General features: G+C 36.0%; 6 protein-coding genes across 9 annotated transcripts; 4 read left to right on the forward strand and 2 right to left on the reverse strand.

Annotated features, from left to right (window-relative positions):
- Positions 1 to 715: 715 nt before the first annotated feature.
- Positions 716 to 4,263, forward strand: LOC102626176 (ALA-interacting subunit 3-like). The gene is made up of 8 exons (XM_006493687.3): positions 716 to 1,170; positions 1,676 to 1,734; positions 1,843 to 1,917; positions 2,003 to 2,116; positions 2,218 to 2,288; positions 2,796 to 3,096; positions 3,593 to 3,882; positions 4,000 to 4,263. Exons 1-8 carry the CDS (start codon positions 1,071 to 1,073, stop codon positions 4,052 to 4,054), a joined length of 1,065 nt encoding a protein of 354 aa, XP_006493750.1. The 5' UTR covers positions 716 to 1,070; the 3' UTR covers positions 4,055 to 4,263.
- On the reverse strand, positions 4,143 to 8,356 carry LOC102626476 (uncharacterized). Of its 2 annotated transcripts, none has more exons than XM_006493688.4 (8): positions 8,115 to 8,356; positions 7,403 to 7,628; positions 7,186 to 7,320; positions 6,545 to 6,767; positions 5,800 to 5,986; positions 5,364 to 5,548; positions 4,684 to 4,821; positions 4,143 to 4,462 (listed from the first exon to the last, which is right to left on the reverse strand). In XM_006493688.4, exons 1-8 carry the CDS (start codon positions 8,221 to 8,223, stop codon positions 4,334 to 4,336), a joined length of 1,332 nt encoding a protein of 443 aa, XP_006493751.1. In that variant the 5' UTR covers positions 8,224 to 8,356; the 3' UTR covers positions 4,143 to 4,333. The 2 variants fall into 2 exon arrangements, with proteins under 2 accessions (XP_006493751.1, XP_024949439.1); XM_025093671.2 differs by having other exon boundaries at positions 8,105 to 8,267.
- A 1,186-nt stretch (positions 8,357 to 9,542) lies between these two features.
- LOC102614030 (heavy metal-associated isoprenylated plant protein 32-like) lies at positions 9,543 to 10,303 on the forward strand. The gene is made up of 3 exons (XM_006493734.1): positions 9,543 to 9,563; positions 9,681 to 9,756; positions 9,876 to 10,303. Exons 1-3 carry the CDS (start codon positions 9,543 to 9,545, stop codon positions 10,301 to 10,303), a joined length of 525 nt encoding a protein of 174 aa, XP_006493797.1.
- A 1,478-nt stretch (positions 10,304 to 11,781) lies between these two features.
- LOC102626777 (ATP-dependent zinc metalloprotease FTSH 12, chloroplastic) lies at positions 11,782 to 19,154 on the forward strand. The gene is made up of 19 exons (XM_006493689.4): positions 11,782 to 12,327; positions 12,549 to 12,733; positions 12,916 to 13,142; positions 13,316 to 13,596; positions 13,918 to 13,995; positions 14,078 to 14,320; positions 14,397 to 14,537; positions 14,655 to 14,822; positions 15,192 to 15,304; positions 15,587 to 15,803; positions 16,001 to 16,072; positions 16,610 to 16,729; positions 16,818 to 16,934; positions 17,005 to 17,181; positions 17,412 to 17,531; positions 17,657 to 17,731; positions 18,037 to 18,144; positions 18,263 to 18,343; positions 18,564 to 19,154. The coding sequence occupies exons 1-19, from the start codon at positions 11,926 to 11,928 to the stop codon at positions 18,639 to 18,641; spliced, it is 3,003 nt and encodes a 1,000-aa protein (XP_006493752.1). The 5' UTR covers positions 11,782 to 11,925; the 3' UTR covers positions 18,642 to 19,154.
- Positions 19,155 to 19,237: 83 nt separating this feature from the next.
- Positions 19,238 to 21,768, reverse strand: LOC102627054 (peroxisomal 2,4-dienoyl-CoA reductase [(3E)-enoyl-CoA-producing]). The gene is made up of 5 exons (XM_006493690.3): positions 21,212 to 21,768; positions 20,554 to 20,713; positions 20,280 to 20,449; positions 19,975 to 20,197; positions 19,238 to 19,623 (listed from the first exon to the last, which is right to left on the reverse strand). Exons 1-5 carry the CDS (start codon positions 21,401 to 21,403, stop codon positions 19,469 to 19,471), a joined length of 900 nt encoding a protein of 299 aa, XP_006493753.1. The 5' UTR covers positions 21,404 to 21,768; the 3' UTR covers positions 19,238 to 19,468.
- A 699-nt stretch (positions 21,769 to 22,467) lies between these two features.
- On the forward strand, positions 22,468 to 26,368 carry LOC102627342 (DEAD-box ATP-dependent RNA helicase 36). 3 transcript variants are annotated; one of them, XR_003062867.2, is made up of 6 exons: positions 22,468 to 23,321; positions 24,084 to 24,406; positions 24,803 to 25,006; positions 25,086 to 25,167; positions 25,755 to 25,872; positions 26,076 to 26,125. XR_003062867.2 is itself a non-coding variant. In XM_006493691.4 (6 exons), the coding sequence occupies exons 1-6, from the start codon at positions 22,701 to 22,703 to the stop codon at positions 26,226 to 26,228; spliced, it is 1,482 nt and encodes a 493-aa protein (XP_006493754.1). In that variant the 5' UTR covers positions 22,475 to 22,700; the 3' UTR covers positions 26,229 to 26,368. The 3 variants fall into 3 exon arrangements, 1 of the variants encoding a protein (XP_006493754.1); XR_008051640.1 differs by having other exon boundaries at positions 22,469 to 23,321; positions 25,752 to 25,872; positions 26,076 to 26,102; XM_006493691.4 differs by having other exon boundaries at positions 22,475 to 23,321; positions 25,774 to 25,872; positions 26,076 to 26,368.
- Positions 26,369 to 27,167: the final 799 nt, after the last annotated feature.

Consider the following 27,167-nt stretch of genomic DNA (forward strand, 5'->3'; position numbering starts at 1 on the left):
CTTCCTCGTAATATTCTTTATAAAATGAGAAAGTTTTAAATTAATACGAAACAAAACTTTTAGTAGAGAAGATATTTTTTTGTAGATTAAGGTTCTCTCATGATCTGATTTCTTTTTAAATAAAAATACACATAAATAATTAGTAGTTAATAAATAAAGAAAATAAAAAAGTTAAATAAAATTGATACACTATCACTTAAATACACATGCCACAAGATTATTAAAAGCTCATGAGAACTCAGATTAAGAGAGGATCTTTATTTATTTCTTGCGTGCAAATATTTATTTTCTCCCATACTAATAAAGATTTAATGGTATATTTAATTATGTTGTAATGAATTTTCTATAAATCAATTTAAAGGTGAAACCAATCTGCTGGAATAAAAATTATATTTGCTTGTTTGAGTTAAAAAAAAAAAGGGGGGGTAGGGGGGATTCCAAAAATGCAAGCACATCGCATTGAATTTTCAAATAATGTCACCCGACCCAACTTATCCTAATACATCAACAACCGGTTCAAAAAATGTGTCCTTTAAATTATTCAATGCATATTCCAAATCCAACAAAAATTAAAATATAAATAAAAAAAGGAGGGCTAGTAGTGTTATGTTATATATATTTTTAAATAAATAATTGGGATACTAATTCAATTTATTTAATTAAAAAAGAAAAGAAAGAGAAAAAACCAAGTCCAGGCGTGTTCTTTTTCGCTTATTGTTGTACATCTCTGACCAATTTTCTTTTTCTTTCTTCTAGACTCGTAGTTGTAGAGCTGGCTCAGGCTTTGGAGTGGAGATGCAGAAACTTCTGCTTCCTATCGTCTTCGTTTTCAAAGTCAAAACAAGAGCAAACCAAATCAAACCGGAGCATCATATTTAAATTGAAATTATATATATATATATATATATATATATAAAAAAAACTCATAAGCCAACTTTCTTGTATTTGTTGCCCCATCTCACTCCCACAACTCTTTCTTTGATTTTCCCCCAAAAAAATAAAAATAAAAAAAAGAAAGAAAGAAACGGAAACTTTGTTTTTGTAGTCAGTGTAATCTAATTCCGATCTCTATGATGAATTCCAATGCGGCGTCGTCCAGCACGGCCAATCCCGACGCTGCTGGATCCCCTGATCCTCCGGCTCCCAGGCGAAGCTCTAAGCGACCCAAGTGTATATTTTCTCTTCCAGCTGCTTCTTCTTCTTTTTTCTGGGTTTTATTTTTGGCGGTTTTTAGAGTAGTTTACGAGTACCCAGTTATGATTTTGAGCTTATTGTTTGTTGGGGTTGACTTATTTCCTCTTCTCAGATTTGTGATTTTATGCCTTGACTTATTTTATTTGGCCTTGTTATTGAGTTCTTTGCTTGATCCCTTTAGTTGAAGTCGGTACCTTGCATCTGGTACTTGATTTGGAAAAATTTTATTGCTTAAATCATGGGTTTATTAGATACACTTGCTTATGACATAAATCTGCAATCATGTTAATCTCAGACTTATAAGAAGAATCAAGGACAAGCCAAAGGGTTGTTCTGTCCCGGGGTTTTGGAGAATCAAGGATTTTTTGAACATCTAATTAGAAGTTTTTCCGTTGTTTTTCTTGTTTTGTCCTCCGAATATTTTCCTCATGATACCAGTCAACTAAAATTATTACTTTATGATTCTTTTTTTCCCTTTCAGATTCCAAGTTTACTCAACAGGAGCTTCCGGCTTGCAAGCCGATTCTTACTCCGAAATGGGTGAGTTTTACTGTCTGTTGTTATGCTTCTAATTTTACATACATATTTGGTAAGCTAGCTCCCTGCGTGGGAAAAGTTTTAATTGAAGAAGCTCTTTCCTTCCTGCAGGTGATTCTAACATTTTTGGTCGTTGGCATTGCGTTCGTCCCGATTGGAATTACTTCCCTCCTTGCTTCCCGAGATGTATGTTTAGTACTAGGGTACAATTTTGTGATTATATTTTCAGTTTCAAAATGAGCTGATTATGGACTCTCTTTCTCTGTACCAGGTTGTTGAAATTGTTGATCGATACGAGACTGATTGCATACCAGTAGCTAATAGGACTGACAAGGTGGCATTTATTCAGAGTACTGCAAGTAAAACATGCACCAGACAAATTACTGTAAGTTCCATATGCATAACTGTATTTATCAGAAAGAGGCTAAACTTAACGCCTGAGATGAAATGGATAAAGTTATATTCTGTGTGATTTCTTCCTTTTAGGTGACAAAGCATATGAAGCGGCCTGTCTATGTGTACTATCAACTCGATAATTTCTACCAGAATCATCGCAGGTATATATATCACCTTCCATTCCCATGTTTTCTGCTTAAATGTAATAACTTGGTGAAACTATATTTGGAAATTCTCAAATGTGGGTGATACGTTGGATATTTCAATCTACATTTTTTGTTTATTGTGAGTAATGACCATTATTTTTAAGCACCATAAGCGGCTGCCATTCACTGTTGCTTCGATCGCCAGCTCCCCTGTCATCAGGTCACCAATTTCCTTGATCTTCTGGCACTGGGCAGGCATCAACTTCCCTACATAGTCCAGTGTATGGAAAAAAAATGTAGGCCTGGGATGATGGCTATCATATTGAAAGATAGCGAAAAAAACACTATTATGGTTCTCTGAAATAATTGACATTGGCACATAGTACAATAGTTGTAATCTCTTAACTCTTTTTCCAATAACTATTTTTAACTTCATCAATTGTTTTCTTCAGTAAGTGGAAACATGGTTTGAATACAAATAAATATTCATGTACTGATTGTTCAGCATGGCTTTTTGTTCAGATATGTTAAGAGCCGAAATGATGAGCAGTTGAAAAAACGGAGTAAAACAAGTGAAACATCTCAGTGTGAGCCCGAAGATACCACCCCAGATGGAAAGCCCATTGTCCCTTGTGGCCTTATTGCTTGGAGTTTGTTTAACGATACATACACTTTTTCCCGCAACAAGAGACAGTTGACAGTGAACAAGAACGGTATCGCATGGAAGAGTGATAGGGATCACAAGTTTGGCAAAGAAGTTTTTCCTAGTAACTTCCAAAATGGGACTCTGATAGGTGGTGCACATCTTAATGAATCCATACCAGTAAGTCTTTTACCGCTTCATATCTGATAAAATGTAGGTATACATTTGAGAACTCATGATAATTAACAGTTCTGGATTCGTTTAAATTGGGTGTTTTAATGATCTTGAAAAATTAGATGCAAACTTTAGGAGGACTTTTATCAGGGCCTAAAAATCCCAGATTTATTTTTTAAAATTTTTTTATATTTATTTAACAAAATTTATAGTTTTTAAATTTTCTATTATTAAGATTGGGCTTCAAAAGTTGGACCTAAAGGTTTAAAGTTTCAAATATGTGTAAAAGGTGGGCTAAATAAATATAATTTATTTAAAATAACATATTTTTGCTTTTTTTCCTGTAAAATCGGGGCTTATCAAGTCATTAGCTACCCTTTGTGGAAGCTCCAATTAAGCCATTAGCTATTGCTTAAATGGTTCTTTTTGAGTCACTTTTGGAAGGTGTTTTATGGTATTGAGACAGGTGCCTAACATGGTTGAGTATGTTTTGCTGTAACAGTTGAGTAAGCAAGAGGACCTTATAGTTTGGATGCGGACAGCAGCTTTGCCCACTTTTAGGAAGTTGTATGGGAAAATAGAGGTGGATCTCGAAGAGAATGATATTATAGATGTGATATTGGAAAACAACTACAACACGTACAGTTTTAGTGGCAAGAAGAAGCTTGTTCTTTCAACCACTAGCTGGCTTGGTGGAAAGAACGACTTCCTTGGCATTGCTTATCTCACCGTTGGAGGCTTGTGCTTCTTTTTGGCCCTGTCATTCACTATAGTATATCTGGTAAAGCCAAGGTAAATTCCTATCCCGCCTTTACTGTATTTTATAGAAAGGGGAAAAAAGGTTACTGCAAACCGTAAGTAACACATCTCCTTGAATATCGGAACTAATTTCTTGCTCTACTTTTTCAGGCGACTTGGAGATCCTTCCTACCTGTCATGGAACAGAAATCCAGGAGGGCACTAAGCAAATTTCTGGAACCTGAGTAGATGGATTGGCTATCTCAAAAGTGGTTGATGTAATTTTGTGTACCGGTATTTAATGACAAAATATCTCCTCTGTTTAAAAAAGTATTCTGGTTGTTTTATTGAATTTTTGGACAATAGGATGTTGTTCCTGGTGAATCTTATGTATAATTTGTGAATTAGCTCAATACAATGACTAGTTTTCATCAACTGATTTCTCTCTGTTCATCAAGATAGAGAATACAAAATTGGCTTCTTGCATTCAAATGTTCGGAGGCATTTATAGCACTCTAAGTAAGATATTGGACAGATATGTGCCTTCAGGGTAGGATGGGTCGACAGGATGATCACAAGCTGCCCCAGCTTGTCGGACCACTGTGATCTTTTTCTGTGCCATTGATGCAGCGCCCTGATCAACAAAAAATGAGATTGAATGAGAATTATTTGAAAACTTTACAAGCGAGATTGTCCACTGTTAGTTGAATCTTGGAAATTTAGAAATTTTGCAATAACCGTCTAATAATTGCGTTATGCATCCATCTCCAGCAACAGCTATTTGAAAAATCAGGAAGAATTTCGCATGCTGATAGGTAACTTATCATGAATTACAGAACACAGAGAACTACTTGCCTGAAGAATGCGCAAGAACATTCCACTTTGGGTCATAGCTCCTGAACATGAACAGGTCATTAGAAAACCACCTCTCTTCGTAAGTTGCATCGCTAATGAATTTAAGTTTCTGTACATGCCGGATGCACTTTGTAGATCCTGGGATCAAGAGCAGCAGTAAGCAATGGCAGCATCCACAATAAATTGGGAGAAGAAACTCGTACAAATTAGGGGGAAGAGAAATCCTTTGAATTCGCTCCCAAGGTTACTTAAACTGGAATATTTCAAACAAAATTCATATGCATTCAACAAAATTTGAATAACTTTTACTTATAAGGCAAAATACAAATTATTTCACAAGTTATGATTGTTATATAAGTACTAGATGCATCTTATCTAAAGGAAATGGTTGCTAGAGTAAATGCAAAGCAAGCTCCGAGCCCACCACATATTTATGAGAATCTTTTCTTTAATAGTAGATTCTATAATTCAACTTTCAAGCTTACACCTAAAGAGAGACATCACTCTCATTGTGAGCCTGGAGCTGTCAAGATCACTGAGCATGAACTACAGGTCGGTCCAGGATGAGAATCTAACATTCAACCAAATCAACCAACCAACGGGATGCTTCTGTTGGGGCTTTTTGGGAAGTCTCTCAAATTTCATCCTAGATTGTGTTGAATATTACAGAATTACCAGACCTTTCTTCTAGGCGCCAGCTTTGGAGGATCCAAAATAACTATATCCCATGATTCGTTTCTTGCAAGAGCGTGCCTCATATATTCAGTTGCATCTTCTCTCAAAAATGTTATTCTTTCAGGATCCACGTTGTTCAAAACAATATTTTCTCTAGCAAGCTCCACAGCAGGCAGTGATGTATCAACGCCTAAGAGAATATAAGAGATGATGGAACAGTCAATGTTTTTTCAAGGTAGGTGCAATCTTACAATGTCTACTATTATGGTGTGCAGATAATCCAAACTACATAAATTTAAATGTTACTAACAAGGTGAATGAACTTGGGAAAGCTAGGAAAACAAAGTCCCCGATAATATATTAGGGTGACAGTCTTGGAGAAAATGGCTTTTCTTAGATATCAATTTTTGATAAGGGCAAAAATAAGTGGGGAAAATATACCAGTTACATTTACAGCACCTCCTCTTATAGCACTTAGAGAAAAACCACCACTGTAGCAGCAAATATCAAGAACCTTCTGTCCGCTTGATATTGTTGAAATGAACTGACGGTTTTCACGCTGATCAGCATAAAATCCAGTTTTCTGGCCTTCCATTGAAATTGCATAAGATATCCCATTTTCTAAAACCTGGGACATGGATTACAAGATGGAATAAATTACCCATGCTTAACAGATCTAATAACATTGTAGAATCAGCCTGCGATTTAAATTTGAGTGGTGGTAGCAAAAAATCAAGATTACAAGAACAAGTAAGCCTGTCAGTATCTCAGCAATTCCTGTAGAAATGGTGCAATTTTCATGAATTTTCATTCGACCAATCCTCAATATGTACCATATTTTCTTTTGAGAAAAAAGTTAACCCTTGATACCAATCATTGAAGGAAATTCTTCAACTATAATGTACCTAGGAGGTTAAAACATCATAACACATAGGGTAGAATGGCATTACTAAAAGAGAATCAGATTTTAGACATTACACAGAAACAGTTGGAGCAGGCGTTGATTTATTACAGAAAATTTCATGAATTCACATGTATTATGCAGAAAGAATAAATATGATAAACACCTGCTAATTTGCATAGTGGTAAAACTTTGTTTACACTATTTTTCTGCAGATCCTGACAATTTCACAAGCTTGCACTAGTAACCCAATGTTAATATACAATGTTCGAATGGATTTCCTACCTTTGTTCTTTCAGGGTATGTAGATGGATCCGTTTCTTTCAAATCTGACAAATCCAACCCTTCTTCTTTCAAAATTTCAACCGATGGTCTCCATTTTATATGTTTGATATCACAAACTTTACGAATGTTAGCCTCTATCTCTGGTTTGTGCTTCTCAACCCAAGCAGCAGATGATGCAATTACAGCGGACTCTCCAAAGACATCAACTATTAATCCTGATAATCTATGGGAAGAAACAAGTGAATCAACTGGTAAGGAAAAAGGAGATTGTATCCAGGATGGAGTCTGAATGGATAAATACATGCATAAGTATGGATCCAGAATGTAAATCATACTACTGGTAGACATAAAATAAAGAAATGTTGCTTTCTGATCCTAATTAAGCACCATGAGTTTCCATTTAATGAAGAAGTGCACCACAATATTAGATGATGATTGTGATCCTAGGATTGCAGCCAACTTCAAGTATGTTTGTAGAGCAGAGGCACAAAAGCAGAATGATGAATCATGAATGAACAGATGAAATAACAAATGATAGAAGCTGAATAAGGTAGCTGCTTACATTATCTACCAACGGAGGATGCTATATTCAAGATACACTGACTAATTGAAATATTGATTAAACGGTCAATTTCACTGACCTGTCTCCTTCACTATTAACAAGACGGTATGCATTTGTATTGGCAGATGGAAGCCCCAACCTCCACCGTAATTCTATAGCTGCATCAATTCTCATTTCAAGCAATCTCTCCATGTTCAATGCACAAGAAGGATCCCTGCGCCACATTGATCAATAACTTAACAGCTTCAAAGAGCAAGTGAAACAAAAAACAAGGAACCCTTTAATTGAATGCAGACCTAGGGACTTCCTCATCTAGTTGCATAAGCCGAACACAGAACATAGAAACTGAATTGTACAAGCCCCACGCAATTGGTTTTTCCGTCCCATCAGTTACTAGTACAACATCTCCAGTCCTAGGTGGTGGCCTACCGATTATTCTATCAACCGCTCCACTATACACCATCGGACTTCCATTCTTGAATAGTTGGGTCTTCCCTTTTTTAAGCACAACCTTAGCAACACCTAGTGCAAACCAATCAGGAAAAAATTCACAAATGCAAGTCAGAATTCACACATAATTAGTAAAAGAAGTCTCCCATATGACAGCTTGCAGAAACTAAATAATTCAAGTAAGCTACAAATGGGAAAGAATGAAATTAAAATTGCTAAGAAATTCATAAGTCAGTTCAAACAATCTGAAAAACTTCAAAATTTCTTCAATAATTTTCCTTCTATTTTACGATTTTCATTAATACATAACTCATTTCTTTCCAATGTCATAGAAGATACCTATTAACAGAAAAGTAGAGGTATTCAATAACATACCAAATAAATGCATTTTCATAATTGTTTCATAAAAAAAGAAAAGGAAAGAACCCATTTCCCATCAAAACTGAAGAAAAAAAGAAAAAAGACACAGTTTATGAATGAGAAAACGCATGCATCCATGCATACATACATACATACATACATGTAAAAAGAGATGGAAAGAGAGATACCATGTGATACCTTTGGGTTGAGAAGAAGCAATCTGTTGAAGATTCGAAGTGGCTGGCAATGAAGACAAAGATAAGGACTTTACCAGCCGAGCTGGAAACTGAACGTGCACTTGCTGCATGTTCTTCCTTGTTACTTCCAAATTCCAATTAGCAGCAGCATTGCACTTCTTCAGTCATTGATGAAGACGATATGCTTGCTTTTGGGCCGTGGGCCGGGTAGACCGCTCCCCAAGTGAGCGATGCTTTCCACATCCAATTAAAAAGCCCCATTGTTTGTAACCATAATTCCACTGCAAGAGTCAATTTATTATAGATAGACTGTAAGATTCAACAAAAACTCTGGTGTAGTGTAATCTTTTTGTCCTTTTTTGTAATTTCATCCAGGAATGAATGTACGGAGTGAAGTCTAATGAGAGTTGTAGAATGAGTTAGAAGCTCAACCCTTACAAAATATCTAATGGATTGCATATCGGCCCGGTGGGTCAATAATTTGGGCCCAACACCAATTATTAAATTTCTTTGTTATTCTTTAAAAAAAAAATTCATTGTAAAAATCAATAATTCACATTTTCATTCAACTAATCATGTTGTAATACATCAATTTGCATAAGAGTTTGTGATTATATCATTGAACTCGTAAATATAATAAGATTTTATATCAATTCATATCCATTAAGAAAATAATAATAATAATATAACTTTATGAATTACGACCTTGTTTTCACTCATTTGCATTCAACAATTTTATTGTATTTTATCTAAATTACCAACATATTACTATATTAGTTTATCACAGAAATCCAAAATCAATTTATTTTGTAAAAAGAATTAACAAATTAACACCAATACAAATAAAATTTGGCAGTTTAAATAATGATTTCTAATCAATTTTTTTCCCATCAATTTAGGGATTCATTTATTTCTTTCAGTAAATCAGTATTCTTATTATTTTCTCTGGGTAGCTATCAAGTATATATGCCATTTAAAATTTTCATAAATTCGGTAGAATTTCAAAATATTTCCTAGCAAAATGTCTATACTTGCCTTATACGTAAAATGGATTTGAAGCAATCTGTTAAGATTTTACTGTAAAAGGAAAAAAAAATGTAACAAATCTTGTACTAGGAACTACCAATAATTTAAGTTAAATAACCTAACGTACATTCCTAAAACCTTATTAACGCCTTAATATTTGATATATGTATGAATATGGAAACTTAAAAAAAAAAAGCAATATCTCAATTGATGGGGATAGTATATATAACTTTCCCAATTCAAAATAAAGATCTTATTATTTATTACTTGAATAAACAAATCAAGTTTACTCTATAAATATTATCAAACCCTAATCCCTTTTATTTACTCGATTTTATTCTTCATCGTCATATATGTGCCCTACAGTCCTCATTTTTTAGTTTGCAAAACAGGTTTCATTTCAATGGATTCCTCCGGATACATGGTTTATTTTTCTTATTCTCTCACTACTCACATTTAATTATTCTGCTTTTTACAACATTTCTGATTTGATTCTTAACTTTTTATAGTTTTTTTTTTTATATGCGCTTTAATTGTACAGACTTGTGCTCTCAGAGTTGATACCCAAACTAGTGGATGGCACAAGTCCCTCATCAAAGTATTGGCTAGAATCGATGGTACTTTGGCTTTCATATACAAATTATTTTTCTCTTTTCTTTTTTTATTATTATGTAGTTTACTCTATTTTTGCATGAAGACACTCATTATTTTCATGAATATTTAATTACTTTTTTAGGAGTCACTTATAGCATAGATGCACAGCAAGGCATTGCTTACATTTCGGGCAAAGTAGAACCAGGAACACTTTTGAAGTTGCTGGCAAAAGCAGGGAAGCATGCTGAACTTTGCTGGGTTGATTCTGGAAACCACAATGCCAAAAACCCTAATAATATAATTATGAATAACGAAGTGCCTTCGAATGGTTACGGCCACGGGCATTACAACGATCATCATCATCAAGGATATAATTATCCTTACAGCCAATATGGCTATTATTTTGCCAATGACCCTCCACAAAGAAGTTGGCATCCATACCCGCAGCCCGAGCTTTATCCGGCTGCTGGCGCCCCGTTCTACGAGCCATCGCCTAGGTACTTTCCCCAGCCACCGGCACCACTGCAAGGCTTCAACGTCGGTGATGCCCAATGGTGCAGCATCATGTGAAGTGTGTGTGTGTGTGTGTATAGTTGATTAGGGCTTATGCTTTACCCTGCGCCACATGTTATATTGAGTTTAACGTGACTTGGATTGTGAATTTTGTATTTTCAGGTTTTTATAATTTGTTCTCCAGAATTGCTTTAAGGGGAAAGTTAAGTTCTAGGTCTTTTTTATTGTATTGTCTCACTTCTCCGATTATTTAAGGAGAAGTTGGGGTTTTAAAGGTGTTAAGCACTCGTTATTACATTACAATATAAGAATAAATATTTACATTTTCTCTCTCTTTTTATTCTCTATTTAGCATTTAAATAGTCATTTCCTGATTAATCATACAATCTCTTTTAACTTTTAGATGACGGAATTAATTTTGATTGGCTTGATATTATTTAATTAACGATTGAGCTAGACTGAACTTGTTTCAATTCCAAGATCTCAGATCGAATCGATATATCAATGTTGATTCGAATTTCTTATTGAATTGCTCATTCAATGAGCATTCTCAATATTATGCCTTGAAGAGGCCTCGAACCTCCACGCTCTTGAGCACAAGATTTTGAGTCTCGCGTGTCTGAGTAGTCAAAAGTAAAATCTTGCGCTATGAATGCATAAGCAGGTAAAGAGTACATGTGTTGAGCTACCAAGGAAGTAATAACCCCTAAAGAGGCTAGAGCAAGGCCTAATTGAAAATGAAGCGAATTATTGATTGTGTCATAAAGACCCTTATGCCCGCGCCCCAAGCGTCCTCCCGGAGGAATATGTGCTTCTAAAAGATCTTTTATACAGTTTCCAATCCCGAAAGAAATACATGGTTGAGAAAAAGATGACTTTTTCCGGATGAAATGAAAATTGAATTCATGTGACAGTAGAAATGTTTCCCATTACTTAACAAATCATCCGCGAGTACATAAACTACTTGAATAGAAGTTATGGACCCCTCTTTAGTAGAAATAATTCTTTCTTGTAAAGAACCTCCATTTCTAATAAGATTCTGACCATAAGTATTCTGTAATGTGCTTTTTTTTTTTTTTTCAGGTAATTGGGTTGTGTTGCACCGTATAATAAGGCTCCATTTTTTCTTTTTGTGTTGATAATTGTTAAAAAAAAAATTAAAATGATAATAATTAACTTTTATACTTTGCAATTAATTTATTTCTTTAATCAATTCATATATATAGTAAATTACCTTAAGTTGCATGAAATTTTCTAAAATTAGACAAGTCTCTCTATACGGCATAACACTTGGTATTTGACACAACCTAACAAGCAATTCGAGTAATTGATTTGGTTTTTTTGTAATTGAATTGGTTGAGCTCGATAAGAAGATAATCCGTAAATCCTATTTCGATGAAGAGGCGATCATATTCCTGTCATTGATGAGCCCATTGAATTTGGGCCTGTAACTCAACTTGGGGTAAACAGGAGTTAGGACACTGGGCTAACCCCCAATAAAGGTTTGAACTTGACCCGACTCGTTTTCAAAACAATGCTTCCTTTTCCAGTTTTCCATTGGCAGTTCAGAATCTTCAGATAAACCTCTCAAAACCCCCCCAATGCTTAAAATTTCGTTTTCCTCTTTGAACTCCTCAAATTCTCACGTGTTGTAACAGAAAAAACAAAACAAAACAAAAATGGACCTTGCAATCCCATACAAACCGAACCCACTGCTTTCCTCATCAAAGCCACTTGTGAAAACAACTTTTTTGCAAATACCCACAAAGCACAGACCCAGAATTTCCCGCCAAAAACCTGTTTTTAGAGTCTACTCCTCCGCAAATTCCAATGTCCCAGGTGGGTTTTCTTGGCAGAGGTTAGCCCGGTCGGTTCTTGTTGGGTCGGAGCGGTTCTCGTCCAAACTGGGTGAGTCGGTGAAGAAGGAAACTGGGTTTGACTTGAATGAGGCTATTATGAAGGTGGATGAGTTAGTGGACCGAGTTAAGGATGGAGTGAAGAAGGGTGACGATGAGTTGACTCGGTTTAGGACTGAGTTGTTGCCCCAGTTTGTGGAATGGAATCGGTGGGAACGTTGGCAGGTAATGCTGCTGTCGACTTATCTTGAATCCCTTTCGACTTATCTTGAGCCCCTTTTGTTTAAATTTTCTATTGGTTGCTAAGAAAGTGTGGGTTTTTTTTTTTTAAACTGTAACTTTTACGGAAGGTACGGAACTTGGAAAATAAAAATAATTATTTTGGCGATTCTGTTTGAAACTTATATGGTAAGAGTGAAATTTTTATAGTTATTTACAATTTGCAGGATTTTGAAAATTGGGAGCCTAAACGTGTTGGTGCCTTGGTTCTGTATGTTTTTGTTGTGATTGTTTCTTGTCAAAGAATGTATGTAGCAATTCGAGCTCCGTACATTAATCGTCAAAAGAAAGAGCTAACAGAGGCTTACATGGAGGCATTGATTCCAGAGCCAACCCCTAGTAATATCAGAAAGTAAGTGCATTTCTCATTTTACGTGGTCCCGTATTCTTAAGTAGCTTCAACGAAGAGAAACTCTTTGCGGTTAGCATCACTACAGTTGCATATGATTGGGACGATGAATGAGTCATGGGAATGCATGTAGTTTGGGACTTCTGATTTAGGTCCTTAGAATAAGTTCTGCTTCATGCTTGCAGGTTTAAGAAGGGTCTCTGGAGGAAGACAACACCTAAAGGACTGAAATTGAAGAAGTTTATTGAGAGACCTGATGGAACCCTTGTTCATGATAGTTCGTATGTTGGAGAAGATGCATGGGTTGATGATCCTGAGCCTCCATCCGAAAATGTGAAGCAGGTTATTGAGAGCAATTCAAGATTAACTGCAGAAGATAAGGAAAAACTGAAAGAAGACTTGGGCATTTCAGGTTACTATTTGTGTACAAGCTTGTAAATAAAATTGATGCACTCACGCTTTCTTACTTATAGATATTTCTGGACTTATAATATTTTTTATCCTTCATTCAATTTATTTCTGATTTCAATTTGACCACTGGAAAAAGAATCTTCTTGCTGACTTTGAAGCTTAATGCTTGCATAGCTGGTCAGGTTCAGGCAAATACAGGAACTTGGCGTGAAAGACTTCACACATGGAAGGAGATTATTGAAAAAGAAAAGTTATCTGAGGAAGTAGATTCTTTAAATGCCAAATTTGTAGTTGATTTTGACATGAAAGAAGTTGAAAAAAGTCTGCGCAAGGATATGGTGGAGAAGGTTACGGAAACACAGGGAACTAGGGCTCTTTGGATAGCTAAAAGATGGTGGCGATATCGTCCTAAACTTCCTTACACTTATTTTCTTGAGAAACTAGATAGCTCTGAGGTAAAACGTTGTTGTATTGCTCTCTCCTTGTGTCGAACATTATAAATTTCTTGGTGCCCTGCGTTGAATGAATCTCAGGTTTCATTTATCTGTTTTTGATCTTTAAATAACAAAATGTGAACTCTTTAAGTACTCTTAAAAGTTCATATGGTGAATTATGTAGTATTTATGAATAATCTTCCTTCTATTTTTCTGTTCTTAGTGAATCCAACAAGTTTCAAAGCACACACATATATTCCAATTCTTTCTTAATACTTTATGTTTGTTAAACATCCTAAAGAGTTAGATAGCCTTTTCTGATTATGTGGATTCCTTCAACAGGTTGCTGCTGTTGTGTTTACAGAGGACTTAAAAAGATTGTATGTGACAATGAAAGAAGGTTTTCCATTAGAATATGTTGTACGTTCTGCATCTCATTGTTCCTAGAGCTTTCATATATATCCTTCTGTTAAATTTTCTTGATTTTATTCTTATTTTGTAGGTTGATATCCCCCTTGATCCTTACTTATTTGAGACTATCGCTAGTTCGGGAGCTGAAGTGGACCTCCTTCAAAAACGGCAGATCCATTACTTTCTAAAAGTTCTGATTGCATTGTTGCCTGGGATACTTATTCTGTCGCTAATAAGAGAGACTGTGATGCTTCTTCACATCACCTCTAGTCGTCTTCTTTACAAAAAGTATAATCAGCTTTTTGATATGGCTTATGCAGAAAATTTTATTCTGGTAAGACTCATTTCTGCAACTTGTCTTCCTAGTTATTGACATTCTCAAGTTCTCAAAACATGATGTTCTTGTTCAGCCAGTTGGATATGTAAGTGATACAAAATCCATGTATAAAGAAGTGGTACTAGGGGGTGATGTTTGGGATCTTCTTGATGAGCTGATGATTTATATGGGAAACCCCATGCAGTATTATGAAAGAGGCGTTCAATTTGTTCGGGTAATATTTTCTACTTCCATTAAAGATTAAGGCAGCTCTCTTGGGGTTCAAATGTTTGAAGAGATTTAATATATGAAATATAATTAATATATTTCTTTTTTTTTTTAAACATGACAGGGAGTTCTTCTCTCTGGACCTCCTGGAACAGGAAAAACACTTTTTGCACGGACACTTGCAAAAGAAAGTGGGCTGCCATTTGTTTTTGCTTCTGGTGCAGAGTTCACAGATAGTGAAAAAAGTGGTGCAGCGAGGATAAATGAGATGTTTTCCATTGCAAGGAGAAACGTATGAATTCATCTCTATTTATTTTTCTAAAGTAAAATCACTTATGAGTTAAGGGCAAGGATAAACGAGATGTTTTCCATTGCAAGGAGAAATGTTTGAATTCTCCTCTATTCATTTTTCTAAAGTAAAATCACTTATGAGGTACACTAGATGTTCATGCTTGTTGCAAATCTGCAGTCATAGTGTTGTAGTGCTCTTCTACTTGCCTTCATAGATTAGATGGTTATATTGCGTATTCTGTTCACAGTGCAAGATAGATCAAACTAGTTTTACTTTAATCAAATTGGTTTTGAGTGTATTGTGAATGCATTAATGCAAGTTTACAATTACTAAGCAGACTGAATCATAGTGTGTATGTATCTTATACAGGCACCTGCTTTTGTATTTGTGGATGAAATTGATGCTATTGCTGGAAGGCATGCCAGAAAGGATCCACGAAGAAGGGCAACATTTGAGGCTCTAATTGCACAACTTGACGGGGAGTAAGTGTATTGCTGTAAACTGATGTGAATGCAAGAAAATTTACTAGCTTGATAGACATTGCTAGAATGCTTTTTGTTACCGTTATAAATGCATGTACGTCAATCCTTAGTTAATGATGCTTACCTCAGTGGTTGCTTGTTTTCTGGAAATCTATGATATTTTTGTTTTCCTGTTAATTCTTCATGTTATAAGAAGTGACTTTCCAGGCCTTTGTGTTAATGTGATTGGGATTTTGTGTTCTACTATTTGATAATTTTGATTATTCTTACCATCCCATGTAGCAAGGAAAGAACTGGTGTTGATCGGTTTTCACTTAGACAAGCTGTCATATTCATCTGCGCTACCAATAGGCCAGATGAATTGGACCTTGAGTTTGTCCGCCCTGGACGTATTGACCGCCGTTTATACATTGGTTTGCCTGATGCAAAGCAACGAGTGCAAATATTTGATGTGCACAGTGCAGGAAAGCAACTTGCAGAAGATGTAAACTTTGAAGAGGTATGTGGTTTTACTTGCGTATATATTACATAAATTAGTGGCTGAGTTATTCAAGTTAGTGGCATTATCATCATCTTCATTGTTACCACTGTTGCAATATATTCATTTCAGTCCCTTGCAGGTGGTTTTTAAACTTTTTACTCTTAATTGTATTTCTAAAATTAGGCTAATTGTTAACTTCATTCTTCACTCTACAGCTTGTCTTCCGTACAGTTGGTTTTTCTGGGGCAGATATTAGAAATCTTGTGAATGAATCAGGAATAATGTCGGTAAGTTGAAAATCATATTCTTGTCCTAACAATTAATCCTTTGTGCTTTATTTGACATAACATTTGTAATTTTAGTCAAATCTTTCGGTAAGTTCTATGGTCTTCATTACTATTTGCTTGATTTGGTAAAATTTTCTGAGAAATTCTCCCTGTCAACTAATTCCTTTACTAATTATATGCATGAGATGCTACTATCTCAATAATGCCTCTGTGTATGTGTACACATCTTTGTATCCATATGTACTTGATCTGCGTATTGCTTACAGTTCGATTGTGTTTCATGACCTCAACTTTATATCACTGTTATTGGGAGCTTTTAGCTCCTTAACAGATTTTGTTGCAGATTGGAGATGATCTGTTCTTATGAGAATAATTTGATTATCTTTACATTTCAGTTGAAGTATGTTGCTTATTGTTTCCAAGTAAACTGCACTAAAGTATTATTCAGTGATTTTTCATGCAATTTAGCTACAATCATCCGAAGAGTTTCTAGGTTCTCTTGGATTTCCACTATGTGTAATTCATTTCTGGTTGCAGGTGAGAAAAGGACATTCCAAAATCCAGCAACAAGACATTGTTGATGTGCTAGATAAACAATTGCTTGAGGGTATGGGTGTACTTCTTACAGAAGAAGAGCAACAGAAATGTGAACAAAGTGTATGTGCCAGCCAATAATATTTATGAATCAAAATAACATGCTATTGATGATTGTTTTGATCATTGGGTTAATATATTCATGTAATAGGTTTCTTTTGAAAAAAAGAGGCTCTTGGCTGTACATGAAGCTGGGCACATAGTATTAGCTCACCTTTTTCCTCGATTTGATTGGCATGCATTTTCTCAGCTCCTACCTGGTGGCAAGGTATAATTTCTGCTCATAAGAATATACATTTTGTTAAATGCCTCCTAAGAGTTTTCTGTCTCTTCTCTAGGAAACTGCAATATCTGTGTTCTATCCTCGTGAAGACACAATAGATCAAGGTTATACAACCTTTGGCTACTTGAAAATGCAAATGGTGGTGGCTCATGGTGGTCGATGTGCGGAACGTCTTGTGTTTGGCGATGATGTAACTGATGGAGGAAAGGATGACCTTGAAAAGATAACTAAGGTATCTGAATCACTTTGTATCAAACATGACTGCAGTTCCTTTAATTTTTTTCCCCTTCTCTATTAATACCACCCTTGTCACATATCAAGGCCCAAGTATCTTAATGTTGACTAAATTAAGGTTGTTAAACGATTCCTCAGATAATTTCCGGTTGTTTAAAATACTGTAGTTAATTTGCATGTCTTGGTTCAGAATTCCTGTCCATTCCCTTACCTGAGTTTTCTATTCAGATTGCTAGAGAGATGGTGATCAGTCCACAAAATGCTAGGTTGGGGCTTGCTGGTTTAACAAGAAGAGTTGGACTTTTGGATCGACCAGATAGTTCAGATGGTGATTTGATAAAATATAGGGTATTCTCTTCACAATCCCAAGTTTCAAATTGTAAATCATAATGACACACAACATTTCTTTCTCCAAATTTATACATCATTTCCACTAATCCATCTTATTTCTTTCTATGTTTCTGTGGTGCTAGTGGGACGATCCTCAGGTCATTCCTACAGATATGACACTTGAATTATCAGAGTTATTCACTCGAGAATTGACACGGGTAATTATTAAAAAAAAAAAATTGCTTCATTTTGAATGAGTTGTAACTGTTTGATGCAGATAATGAGTCGTCAAATAAATTATATTACTTTCTAATCAAACCTGCAACAATATGCTAGTGTGTCTGTGGCATTAATTCATTATCAATCTCTAATAAAATGGATGTATGCTGTGATTGCCGAAAGCACTAAAACAAATGCCCTTGGAAATTCAATGTGGTGGGAAATGTCCTAGTAAATTCAGTATGTAATCCCGTTTCATTCAAAATCTATTTCTGGGTGTTACGGCAATTGATGCTGGTTGCAGTATATTGAGGAGACAGAAGAACTTGCAATGAATGGTTTAAGGGACAACAAGCATATATTGGAAATAATTGCGAAGGAACTCCTAGAAAACTCAAGGATAACTGGATTGGTATGTAAAACACGCCCGTTTCTTATTCAATGTTTAGGACAAGCAACTTTAAGTGTCAGCTGGAACAAGGTTCTACACTATGCATTTCTTGATCTGCTTGTGCTGTTCCATCCTTTAGGAAGTTGAGGAGAAATTGCAGGGACTCTCTCCAGTAATGTTTGAGGACTTTGTGAAGCCATTTCAGATTAACCTGCAAGAGGTATTCTTCTTTGTTCCTTTCGTTCTTCTGCTTTTCGCTGGCAGAGTGTTTGTTCTGGCAACTAATAAAATAAAATTAAACTTATGAAAAATGATGTCCAGTTATGTTCTGCCAATTCACCTTAAAAGGGTTGAAAACTTGCCCTCAGTGTAATCTTTTTTGCCTCATGTTGACTTGAATTTAACATTCGCTTTTAATCTTAATCTCTTAATTTCCTTAGGAGGGACCACTGCCCCACAACGATCGGTTGCGATATAAACCATTGGACATATATCCTGCACCACTTCACAGGTGTTAAATTTTCCCAGAATTCCATTTTTTCAGTGTTTGTCATGCAATTTGAGATGGCTGTTTCAGTTACTGCACCTTAAAAGTTTGGGACAGATGCAGCTCTGTCTTGAAGGCCAATACTGTTACATTGGAGATACAATATTGTAGCTATTAGCTTCCATTAGTGGGCAAATCGTCAACATTGACAGCCCACTGCTAGTTTGAAATTAGCAACCAAATGAATATAGAGAACGTTTAAAGGCGCTTTCAAGTAATCTTTGTTAAAGCTCCCGAAAACTATAGGCAGGGGAACCCTCCAGGAAGCTGGGGTTTCTGATTTGATATCAAGCTCAGAGACACTCCTCACTCTTGTTTACGATTTAAATTTTGTTTTTGTAATTAGCCTGAAAAGAGACAAATGACTATACTCATAGGTTGTCGATTTGCCTACTGAGACACATCCAGTTCATGTTGTATGCTAGTTTTGTATCGACAAGCAGTGAAACATAAATACCCTAGTGTTAGCATCTTGGTGGAAGAATTCTTAAATGGTGGGAAACTACAGATTAACAACAGTTATTCGATATGAAGTATGCCCAAATTATTAAGAAAAGAAAAGCGACGTGAGAAATTACATGCATTTATAGTAGCCAAATGCAGAAGAAACTATGCAGTTATTCAATGGATGGTGTGGAGAAATATGATGAATAATCTACAAAGCATCTGACTGTTCTAAAAATTTAAAATGTAAACTACAGCATCGGCAACTCCGTAAGTGATTTTATTGAGTGGTATAAGCTCGCTGCTTAGAACCCAAATGTAAACAATTGCATGCCTGGACCCTGTTGAACTGGTTCAGAGCTTGCTCTTTGGAACACCAATGGGTTTATCCCTAGATCTCTTCTCCACAGTTCGAGAAAGCTGCTTAACAGCATCTTTTGGCAAATGACGAGGCCGGCTCAGCCAAAGTCCTCCATCGACTATAAGAGTTGTCCCATTGACATATTTCCCTTTAGAATGTAGAAACATGGAAAAGTTTCTATTCAGGAAAAGAAGAAAAAAAAAACAAAACAAAAATAGAAAATATGCAGAACATGGCTGTTATACAGGGCACAAAATAACATTTCTCATTTGAGGATACATGTTATGGTACAAGACTGCATACTAGAATGTTGCTTACTACAGTCATTAGCATAGTCACCCACAAGAAATTCAATAATTTTATTTTTGAACTTTTACAATATGGCAGATTTGTGCACGGAAATTTGATATAACCCTCGGATTTGAACATAGATATTAACAAAGACATGATAACAAAGTAATATACATAGATGATAGCATAAGCAAATACAGTTACTAACCTGTATCAGAAGTAAGGTACAGAGCAGCCATAGCAATATCCCATTTCTCCCCAAGTTTGTATAACGGCATATAGTCTCGAGCTTTGCTATTAATCTCATCAGGTGCAAGTTTATTCATGCCCGGGGTATCACCGATGGGGCCTGGGGCAATTCCATTGACTCGAATATCATAGTCAGCTCCCCATTCCAGTGCCAAGTTTCTGGTAATGGCATCAACAGCTGCCTGTTGGGAGAAGCATAGCAAGATGCTTAACACAAACATATCTATTCCTTGAGGCTAGCAAGTAACAATGTGCGCAACAAACCTTGGCTGCAGCTACATGTATTTGGTACCAAGAAGCTGTATAATGTAAAGTAGCACTAATGTTCAAAATGGATCCACCACCAGCTGAGCTTCTCCCAGGTCCACCTTTTTTAAGATATTTAAGTGCTTCATGGCACATTGTGAATGTGCCGACAGAATCAATATCCATAACTGCAGAGGTTATTAAAAAGATTGCATTTAGCTCAAGACTTATAAAAGTCAATATTTCATCACTCTGTTGCTCAGTCATTATAATAGCATTGTAAAAACTGAACCTGTTCGAAACCCATTAGGGGACAAATCCTCAGCTGATACAAGAAAGTTGCCGGCCGCAGCATTCACAAGAATGTCAAGCTTCCCAAAATGCTCAAAAGTTGATTCCACAACTTTTTTCGCATGTTCCTGCCTACGAACATCTCCTTCAAAGCCAACAGCCTTGAAAACAACAGCAAAAGAAATACCACCATGAGCTCTTACAACCAACCGAAAACCCCAAAAATCATGTACAATTGCAGGACATCAAATGATCAATCAAGCAAGACTGAGAAACATCAACAAATGTTTCTTAAGCATCACACGGAAACTAAATCCTCTTCCTACTCATGTGACCCAGGTTCAAACCTCATACCAATTGTACCACCCAACAAAATTTTCCCAGCTGTTGAACCAACCATAAGCTCCCACAACAACATCGGTAAATAAACTCTAAATATTGAGAAAAAAAATATCGTATAATCACTTCCCAAGCAATTCAGTAGCAGGAAAATAAATTGACAAAGCAAATCAAACGAACCATAGAGCAAATGAAAAGCGAGGACTAAGAAGAAAAATAAGGCAAACATACATGCAGGCACAAAATGAGCAATAATCATGGTGAAAAAAACAAACCCAGATGAAAATATATATATATATATATATTCTTTGGAAGGATACCTTGATTCCAAGAGACCGAAGAGCAGAAACAGCAGCATCAAGGACTTGCTTGCGACGTCCCATGATTGCAACTGAAGCTCCATGTTTACCGAATTGGGTTGATATCTCAAACCCAATTCCCGAACCACCTCCTGTGATCAAAGCGACTTTGCCTTTCAATATATCGGCCTTGAACGGAGATTCCAACGACATTTTGCTTATTTCTTTATCTGACCGCTTTTGCTGCTTGTCCTTGTGGTTGTGTTGTGTCTGTTTTTTTCTTTTTTGCTTTTTTTTCCAATTTATGGTTACGTGATGTGTGCGGCCATTTACCGCAAAATTCCAAAATGGAAATTAAATGAAAAAGAAAAGGAAAGAGAATTGATTACTGCTTACTAGGATCCCCTCAAGAACGAACAAGAAAAAAAACACGTTACTTTCTATTATTACCTGGTCTGTAAATATAGAAACAGCATAATTTGGACGAGTTAAACACAACAGCAAGATTGTTTGAATAATTAATCACGTAATATAAATAATATATATATATGATATTAGAGTTCTGACATAGAAGACTGATAACGAGTATTCGACATTGTCACGAATAAAGTATATGTGACACATATGTATGTGTATCCATTTATGTTAATATGTTATACACACACAAGTCATGTGTCACGTCCGAGCGAGTAATTAGTGTCAAAATTTTAAGGGATATTATCATTCTTATACCCTATAAATATTTTATTATTAAAATTATTATAATATTTTGAGAATATATCAATTATTTATTTTAAATGGATAAAAGTTATCTGTCAATCACCAAATCGTTAGTTATTGTTTGAAAGTTAACGGAATTATAGCGAATCGATGATTTTATCCTTAAAAAAGTATCATTTGTATACCATTAAATTCTTTTATTATCACTTGTATACCCTTAGATTATCACTTGTATCATGTGAAAAGATCAAATTACTCCTCTGACGTTATCTTATTTAAACGGTAAATAACGTTTTAGTGGAGATATATATATTTTGTCAATTTAGAATGAACGATTAATACACTCTCAAAATATTATAATATTTTTTATAACAAAATATCTATAGAGTATAAGAACGATAATTTCCCAAATTTTAATTCGCCCTGCACCACACACTTTAGCAGATCGTTCTAACCATCGACAAACCAAATGTTGATTCTTGACTTATTAAGATGTGATTGGTCGAACAGGCCGCATGGCCAAAACTTGTTTCTTGACTTTGAAAAGTCAATAATCTGGGCTTCTGTGGCCCACGCCCATCTCTTTTCCCTTGACCCAACGAGCTTGTCGGGTCGGGTTTGTCCATTTCTTATGCCCAATTCTCTCCTGCAAAACCCTAATTTCGTCTGACTCTCATGATGACTGATTAGCAGTACACCCGAAAATCGAATCCTTGGCCTTCTCCAGTGGAAATTACCTATATTCATAACCCTAACTGTAAAATTGTTGATTTATACTGACTGAGTAAACATGGACGAACAAATCCTCCTCGACGGGAACTTCCCTCTCTTCGCCAAACCCAAATCTAAAACCAGAAGCAAACCGGAACCGCAACCTGAACCTGAACCGGAATCCAAAAACGCTAAAACCGCTCAACTCGAGAAATTCACAAATCCCGATCCTAACTCTACCACCACCGACTCCACCGTCACTTTCGCCGGCCTCGGCCTCGCCGAATGGGCGGTTCAGACATGCAAGGAGCTTGGCATGCGGCGGCCGACACCGGTCCAAACCCACTGCATACCCAAAATTCTCGAGGGCAAGGACGTGCTGGGGCTGGCGCAGACCGGTAGCGGCAAAACCGCAGCGTTCGCACTTCCGATACTCCACCGTTTGGCAGAGGACCCGTATGGGGTATTGGCACTGGTTATAACGCCGACGAGGGAGCTGGCGTACCAGTTGGCGGAACAGTTTAAGGCTCTGGGTTCGGGCTTGCATTTGAGGTGTGAGGTTGTGGTTGGAGGAATGGATTTGTTGACCCAAGCTAAGAGCTTAATGAATAGGCCGCATGTCGTTATTGCTACCCCTGGAAGGATTAAGGTTTTGCTCGAAGAGGACCCTGATATCCCTCCTGTGTTTTCTAGAACTAAGGTACGTGGATTTCTGCAATGCACAATATTATGATTTAAGCCATTTCAGCATATTATAGTGATCTTTGTTGACTGGCAATGTGATTCAAATGAGCCTGTTGACTTTGTTAACTTGAGCAAGCTAGAAATTTTGCTTAGGTGAATAGAATGTAATGTGGAGGTATTAAAAAAAATAATTCCAGCAGATGGCAACTTGTTTTTTTCTGCATAAGCTCCTTGAATTTTAGCATCTTTATATTTGGATTCTGCTTGGTCTAGTAGCTAGTCTTGATAAGCCATTGCAATCTTATTCGTCCTGAATTTTGGTGTTCACTTGGTTACTGCCATTTTTATGAAAATAACTTTTTGCATCAAAATTGATTTGTCTTGCTCAAAATTGCTGGAAGAAACTTTGATTGTAGTTGTTATGTAATCTCATCATTCTGGTGGTTGTATGACCTGCAATCACTAAGAGAGTCTGGAAGGGTTTACAGAAATTTAGGAAATGGAGTTAACAAGTACAGTAGTAGTTCTATTTATAATGCATTAGGTTTTTACGGTTTGAGCTTTAGTCTAAATGTCGAGGAATAATGCATCAAAACCTTTACTCTCCTACTCTCATTTTGCATTGAAGAAGTATCTTAGGATTTTTACCTATTTGTTTATCCTTTGATTACTGCTTGGCCTTTGTTTGGTATGTTCACTTGGAATAGAGCATCGCATGTTTCTAAGGGAATTATTCTTCAGACTCCTGAATTCTTTTTTTCTCTTTTTTTGTCTTTAGTTTTTAGTTTTGGATGAAGCTGATAGAGTTTTGGATGTTGGCTTTGAAGAGGAATTGAGAGTTGTTTTTCAGTGCTTGCCTAAAAATCGGCAGACTCTGTTATTTTCTGCTACAATGACTAGTGACTTACAAACCCTGCTCGAACTTTCTGCAAATAAAGCATACTTTTATGAGGCATATGAAGGCTTCAAGACAGTTGAAACACTTAAACAGCAGTATATCTTTATCCCAAAAAATGTGAAGGATGTTTATCTCATGCATGTTTTATCTAAAATGGAAGATATGGGTATCCGCTCTGCCATAATATTTGTCTCTACCTGCAGGTATCAATTCTTTTAAGCTATGTAACTTGAATTTTTGTTGAGGAAAATGTTCCTCCTTGGTTGATGTTAGGGTCAATACTCATTGGTCTTATTTATGCTATATTAGAGATGTCATTGATAGTTATTATGTTCAATAACTTCTAATATAATTATAGCATCTGTATCTATGAGATGCCAATTGATATGATTAAATATTAATTTGTATACATAGAAGTTGGAGCTCTGTGAGTCACGCCAACTTCTTTCCTTGTATGTTCCTAAGAAATTATAGTGTTATTTGTATCAAGTAGTGTGTTGACTAAGAAGCCTAGGCTTGATACCTGTTAACTCTGATATCTCTGTATCTATATTTGTGTTGAGTATGACTTTTTACATTTATCTTTAACTGTTGAACAGAAGTTGCCACCTTTTAAGTTTATTGCTAGAAGAACTGGATCAGGAAGCCGTGGCACTACACTCATTTAAATCCCAGTCTCAGAGGCTTTCTGCACTTCATCGGTTCAAATCAGGACAAGCTACTATATTGCTTGCGACTGATGTTGCTAGCCGCGGTTTAGATATTCCCACAGTTGATCTTGTTCTAAACTATGATATTCCAAGGTTATTTCTCCAAAAGTATTTTTTGTAATTCTTCAGTAGATGTTTCTTGTTGTAGATTTTGACTGTTTCTTCATTTCAGATATCCGAGAGATTATGTTCACCGCGTGGGCCGTACTGCAAGAGCAGGCAGAGGTGGCTTGGCTGTTAGCTTTGTTACCCAAGTAAGTAGTAGAGATGTACTAGAAATGATGTTGAAAACCGGATTTCTGAGATTACTATTTCTGTATGCTTCGTTTTGGAGCCATTTGGGCATGAAACTCTGAAAGGTTCTTATGTCAGAAGTTAACAGTTTATTTTGTTGTCTTAAGGCATCTTTGGTATTGAGGTGCTGCGAAAAAATGCTGGAGCTATGAAATTAAAGTTGATAGTGTGTAGAAAAAAATGACTTTTGAATAATAATTTCGAACTTAGTAAATGAATTATAAAATTTTCATTATGTATAAAATTAACTTAGCTTCCGAACCACAGCAAAGCAACAAGTGTTTCCCAGACTCTTTAACCACAATAGCAAACAGAGCTTTATTGGCTGCTCATGTTGTATCGTGCAAGTTGTCAAGTTACATGTTTGTTTACAATATACATTACAGTTGGTATTTGTATAAATACTATTAGTTTGAGCATTCCAAGGCATAGAGGCTAAAGCATGTTGGGCAGCCTATGAATTGGATTTATATTGTGCAGTTTTTGCAGAAACTTTAAGCACAGCAAGATCTGTAATGATAAACCTTTTATTTTTTGCTTACAGTAGATACATGGGCATTTTGCAGAATGACGTAGATCTCATTCATGAAATAGAAGCCGTTGTTGGGAAACAGCTAGAAGAATTTGAATGTAAAGAGCAAGAGGTTCTTTCTGATATTACGAGGGTAAGACATCTTGGAATATGACCTGATCACTGATCACTTAATGAGGATTTTGATTTGGAAGGATTAACTATGGATATGTAGTTTTTTTTTTTTCTCTTGATATGTGCTTACTGGTAGAGTTAGATTTAATGAGAATTTTTCCCAATGGTTACCTATCTTTGATGGTATCCATGTTGCTGATTCAAGCGAAACTCAATTTGCAGGTGTACAAGGCTAGACGTGTGGCGACAATGAAGTTGATGGATGATGGCTTTGAGGAAAAGGCAAAAGAACGCAAAAAGCAGAAACTGAAAATGTTAGCAGAAAAAGGATCATTGAAGAAGCGAAGTGAAAAGAGAAAGAAATCTGGTGAGTAGTCAGCGAATGTAAATATTCTCTCCTTTGGTTGTGTGCTGTCAAGCTGCATTTTGTCCAGTGGCTTGCTTGTAATACAACTCAAATTATACGCTCTATCATCTAGAGATGATGATATCCGAAAATGATATTTATTTGTTGATTTGCTGTGCATTCTAGTTTCTTGGGAAATTTTTCATGCATATAAATCTTGCGAAATTTTTTTCTCTTAAGGTTTTTGTGTCTTTTAAGTTACTTGTTCCACTTCCCAAAAATATAACAGAAAGTTTGTAACTGGTGCAAGACTTTGTGACCGTTGCAATGCATGATGAACTTAAAGTAGTTTGGCACTTCTAGTCTTGTGCAATAAGTTTTGTATGGCACAGTTCGAACTGCTATTAGGCTAATAAAAATAATGTGCAAAAGTCAAATTGATTGATGTACTAACTAATATACCACTATATATATTGGATTCTATACCTCTATTTTGAGTCAATTTACTTGCCATAATGCATCTCCCACTCATAGGATGGAAGTTGGATGGAAGCTAGATTTCCTCGTAAATTTTGCGGAATCATGTAATTAATGAATTGGATTGTCAAATAGTCAAATATTTAACTTTACTAATTCTATTACATTGAAGATTTTGCAACAATTAATGATCTTTATTCATATAATACATGAAATAAACCTTATTTTAACTCAAAATCCCTGATTCCTCCCCCCCACCCCTTCCCTTCTGTGTCTGTCATTTGAATGGAATCCCAGAAAGAAAATAACACTAAGAACCTCAGACGGGCATCTGTTTGATATTGAAGAGAATATAGCAATGCAGCTAGTTCACCGTTAAGACGTTCTTCGAAGACAACTGCGGTGCCAATAATGAGAATGCGGCTATCATTCCGTCGCACAAGGTCTCCGTCGATGTTCTCGCTACTAAAGCCATATGTTACTCTTTAAGA

The sequence above is a fragment of the Citrus sinensis genome, chromosome 9, assembly GCF_022201045.2.
Source record: "Citrus sinensis cultivar Valencia sweet orange chromosome 9, DVS_A1.0, whole genome shotgun sequence".
NCBI classification, from domain to species: domain Eukaryota; kingdom Viridiplantae; phylum Streptophyta; class Magnoliopsida; order Sapindales; family Rutaceae; genus Citrus; species Citrus sinensis.

What these genes read in the sequence shown, in the direction of transcription:
- LOC102626476 (XM_006493688.4), bottom strand. Translation starts at nt 8,223, where the DNA reads ATGCAGCAAGTGCACGTTCAGTTTCCAGCTCGGCTGGTAAAGTCCTTA. An exon ending in TGCTTCTTCTCAACCCAAAG is followed by an intron (nt 7,629 to 8,114) that starts GTATCACATGGT and finishes GGTTTGCACTAG; the next exon opens with GTGTTGCTAAGGTTGTGCTT. An exon ending in CATACCCTGAAAGAACAAAG is followed by an intron (nt 5,987 to 6,544) that starts GTAGGAAATCCA and finishes TCCATGTCCCAG; the next exon opens with GTTTTAGAAAATGGGATATC.
- LOC102626176 (XM_006493687.3), top strand. Translation starts at nt 1,071, where the DNA reads ATGATGAATTCCAATGCGGCGTCGTCCAGCACGGCCAATCCCGACGCT. An exon ending in AAGCTCTAAGCGACCCAAGT is followed by an intron (nt 1,171 to 1,675) that starts GTATATTTTCTC and finishes TTTCCCTTTCAG; the next exon opens with ATTCCAAGTTTACTCAACAG. An exon ending in TTCTACCAGAATCATCGCAG is followed by an intron (nt 2,289 to 2,795) that starts GTATATATATCA and finishes CTTTTTGTTCAG; the next exon opens with ATATGTTAAGAGCCGAAATG.
- LOC102627054 (XM_006493690.3), bottom strand. Translation starts at nt 21,403, where the DNA reads ATGTCGTTGGAATCTCCGTTCAAGGCCGATATATTGAAAGGCAAAGTC. An exon ending in TTCGGTCTCTTGGAATCAAG is followed by an intron (nt 20,714 to 21,211) that starts GTATCCTTCCAA and finishes GTTGTTTTCAAG; the next exon opens with GCTGTTGGCTTTGAAGGAGA. An exon ending in GTACCTTACTTCTGATACAG is followed by an intron (nt 19,624 to 19,974) that starts GTTAGTAACTGT and finishes TACATTCTAAAG; the next exon opens with GGAAATATGTCAATGGGACA.
- LOC102627342 (XM_006493691.4), top strand. Translation starts at nt 22,701, where the DNA reads ATGGACGAACAAATCCTCCTCGACGGGAACTTCCCTCTCTTCGCCAAA. An exon ending in CTAAACTATGATATTCCAAG is followed by an intron (nt 25,007 to 25,085) that starts GTTATTTCTCCA and finishes TCTTCATTTCAG; the next exon opens with ATATCCGAGAGATTATGTTC. An exon ending in CTGTTAGCTTTGTTACCCAA is followed by an intron (nt 25,168 to 25,773) that starts GTAAGTAGTAGA and finishes GGCATTTTGCAG; the next exon opens with AATGACGTAGATCTCATTCA.
- LOC102614030 (XM_006493734.1), top strand. Translation starts at nt 9,543, where the DNA reads ATGGATTCCTCCGGATACATG. An exon ending in TGGATTCCTCCGGATACATG is followed by an intron (nt 9,564 to 9,680) that starts GTTTATTTTTCT and finishes TTAATTGTACAG; the next exon opens with ACTTGTGCTCTCAGAGTTGA. An exon ending in AGTATTGGCTAGAATCGATG is followed by an intron (nt 9,757 to 9,875) that starts GTACTTTGGCTT and finishes TTACTTTTTTAG; the next exon opens with GAGTCACTTATAGCATAGAT.
- LOC102626777 (XM_006493689.4), top strand. Translation starts at nt 11,926, where the DNA reads ATGGACCTTGCAATCCCATACAAACCGAACCCACTGCTTTCCTCATCA. An exon ending in ATGAATCAGGAATAATGTCG is followed by an intron (nt 16,073 to 16,609) that starts GTAAGTTGAAAA and finishes TTCTGGTTGCAG; the next exon opens with GTGAGAAAAGGACATTCCAA. An exon ending in TTCAGATTAACCTGCAAGAG is followed by an intron (nt 18,344 to 18,563) that starts GTATTCTTCTTT and finishes TAATTTCCTTAG; the next exon opens with GAGGGACCACTGCCCCACAA.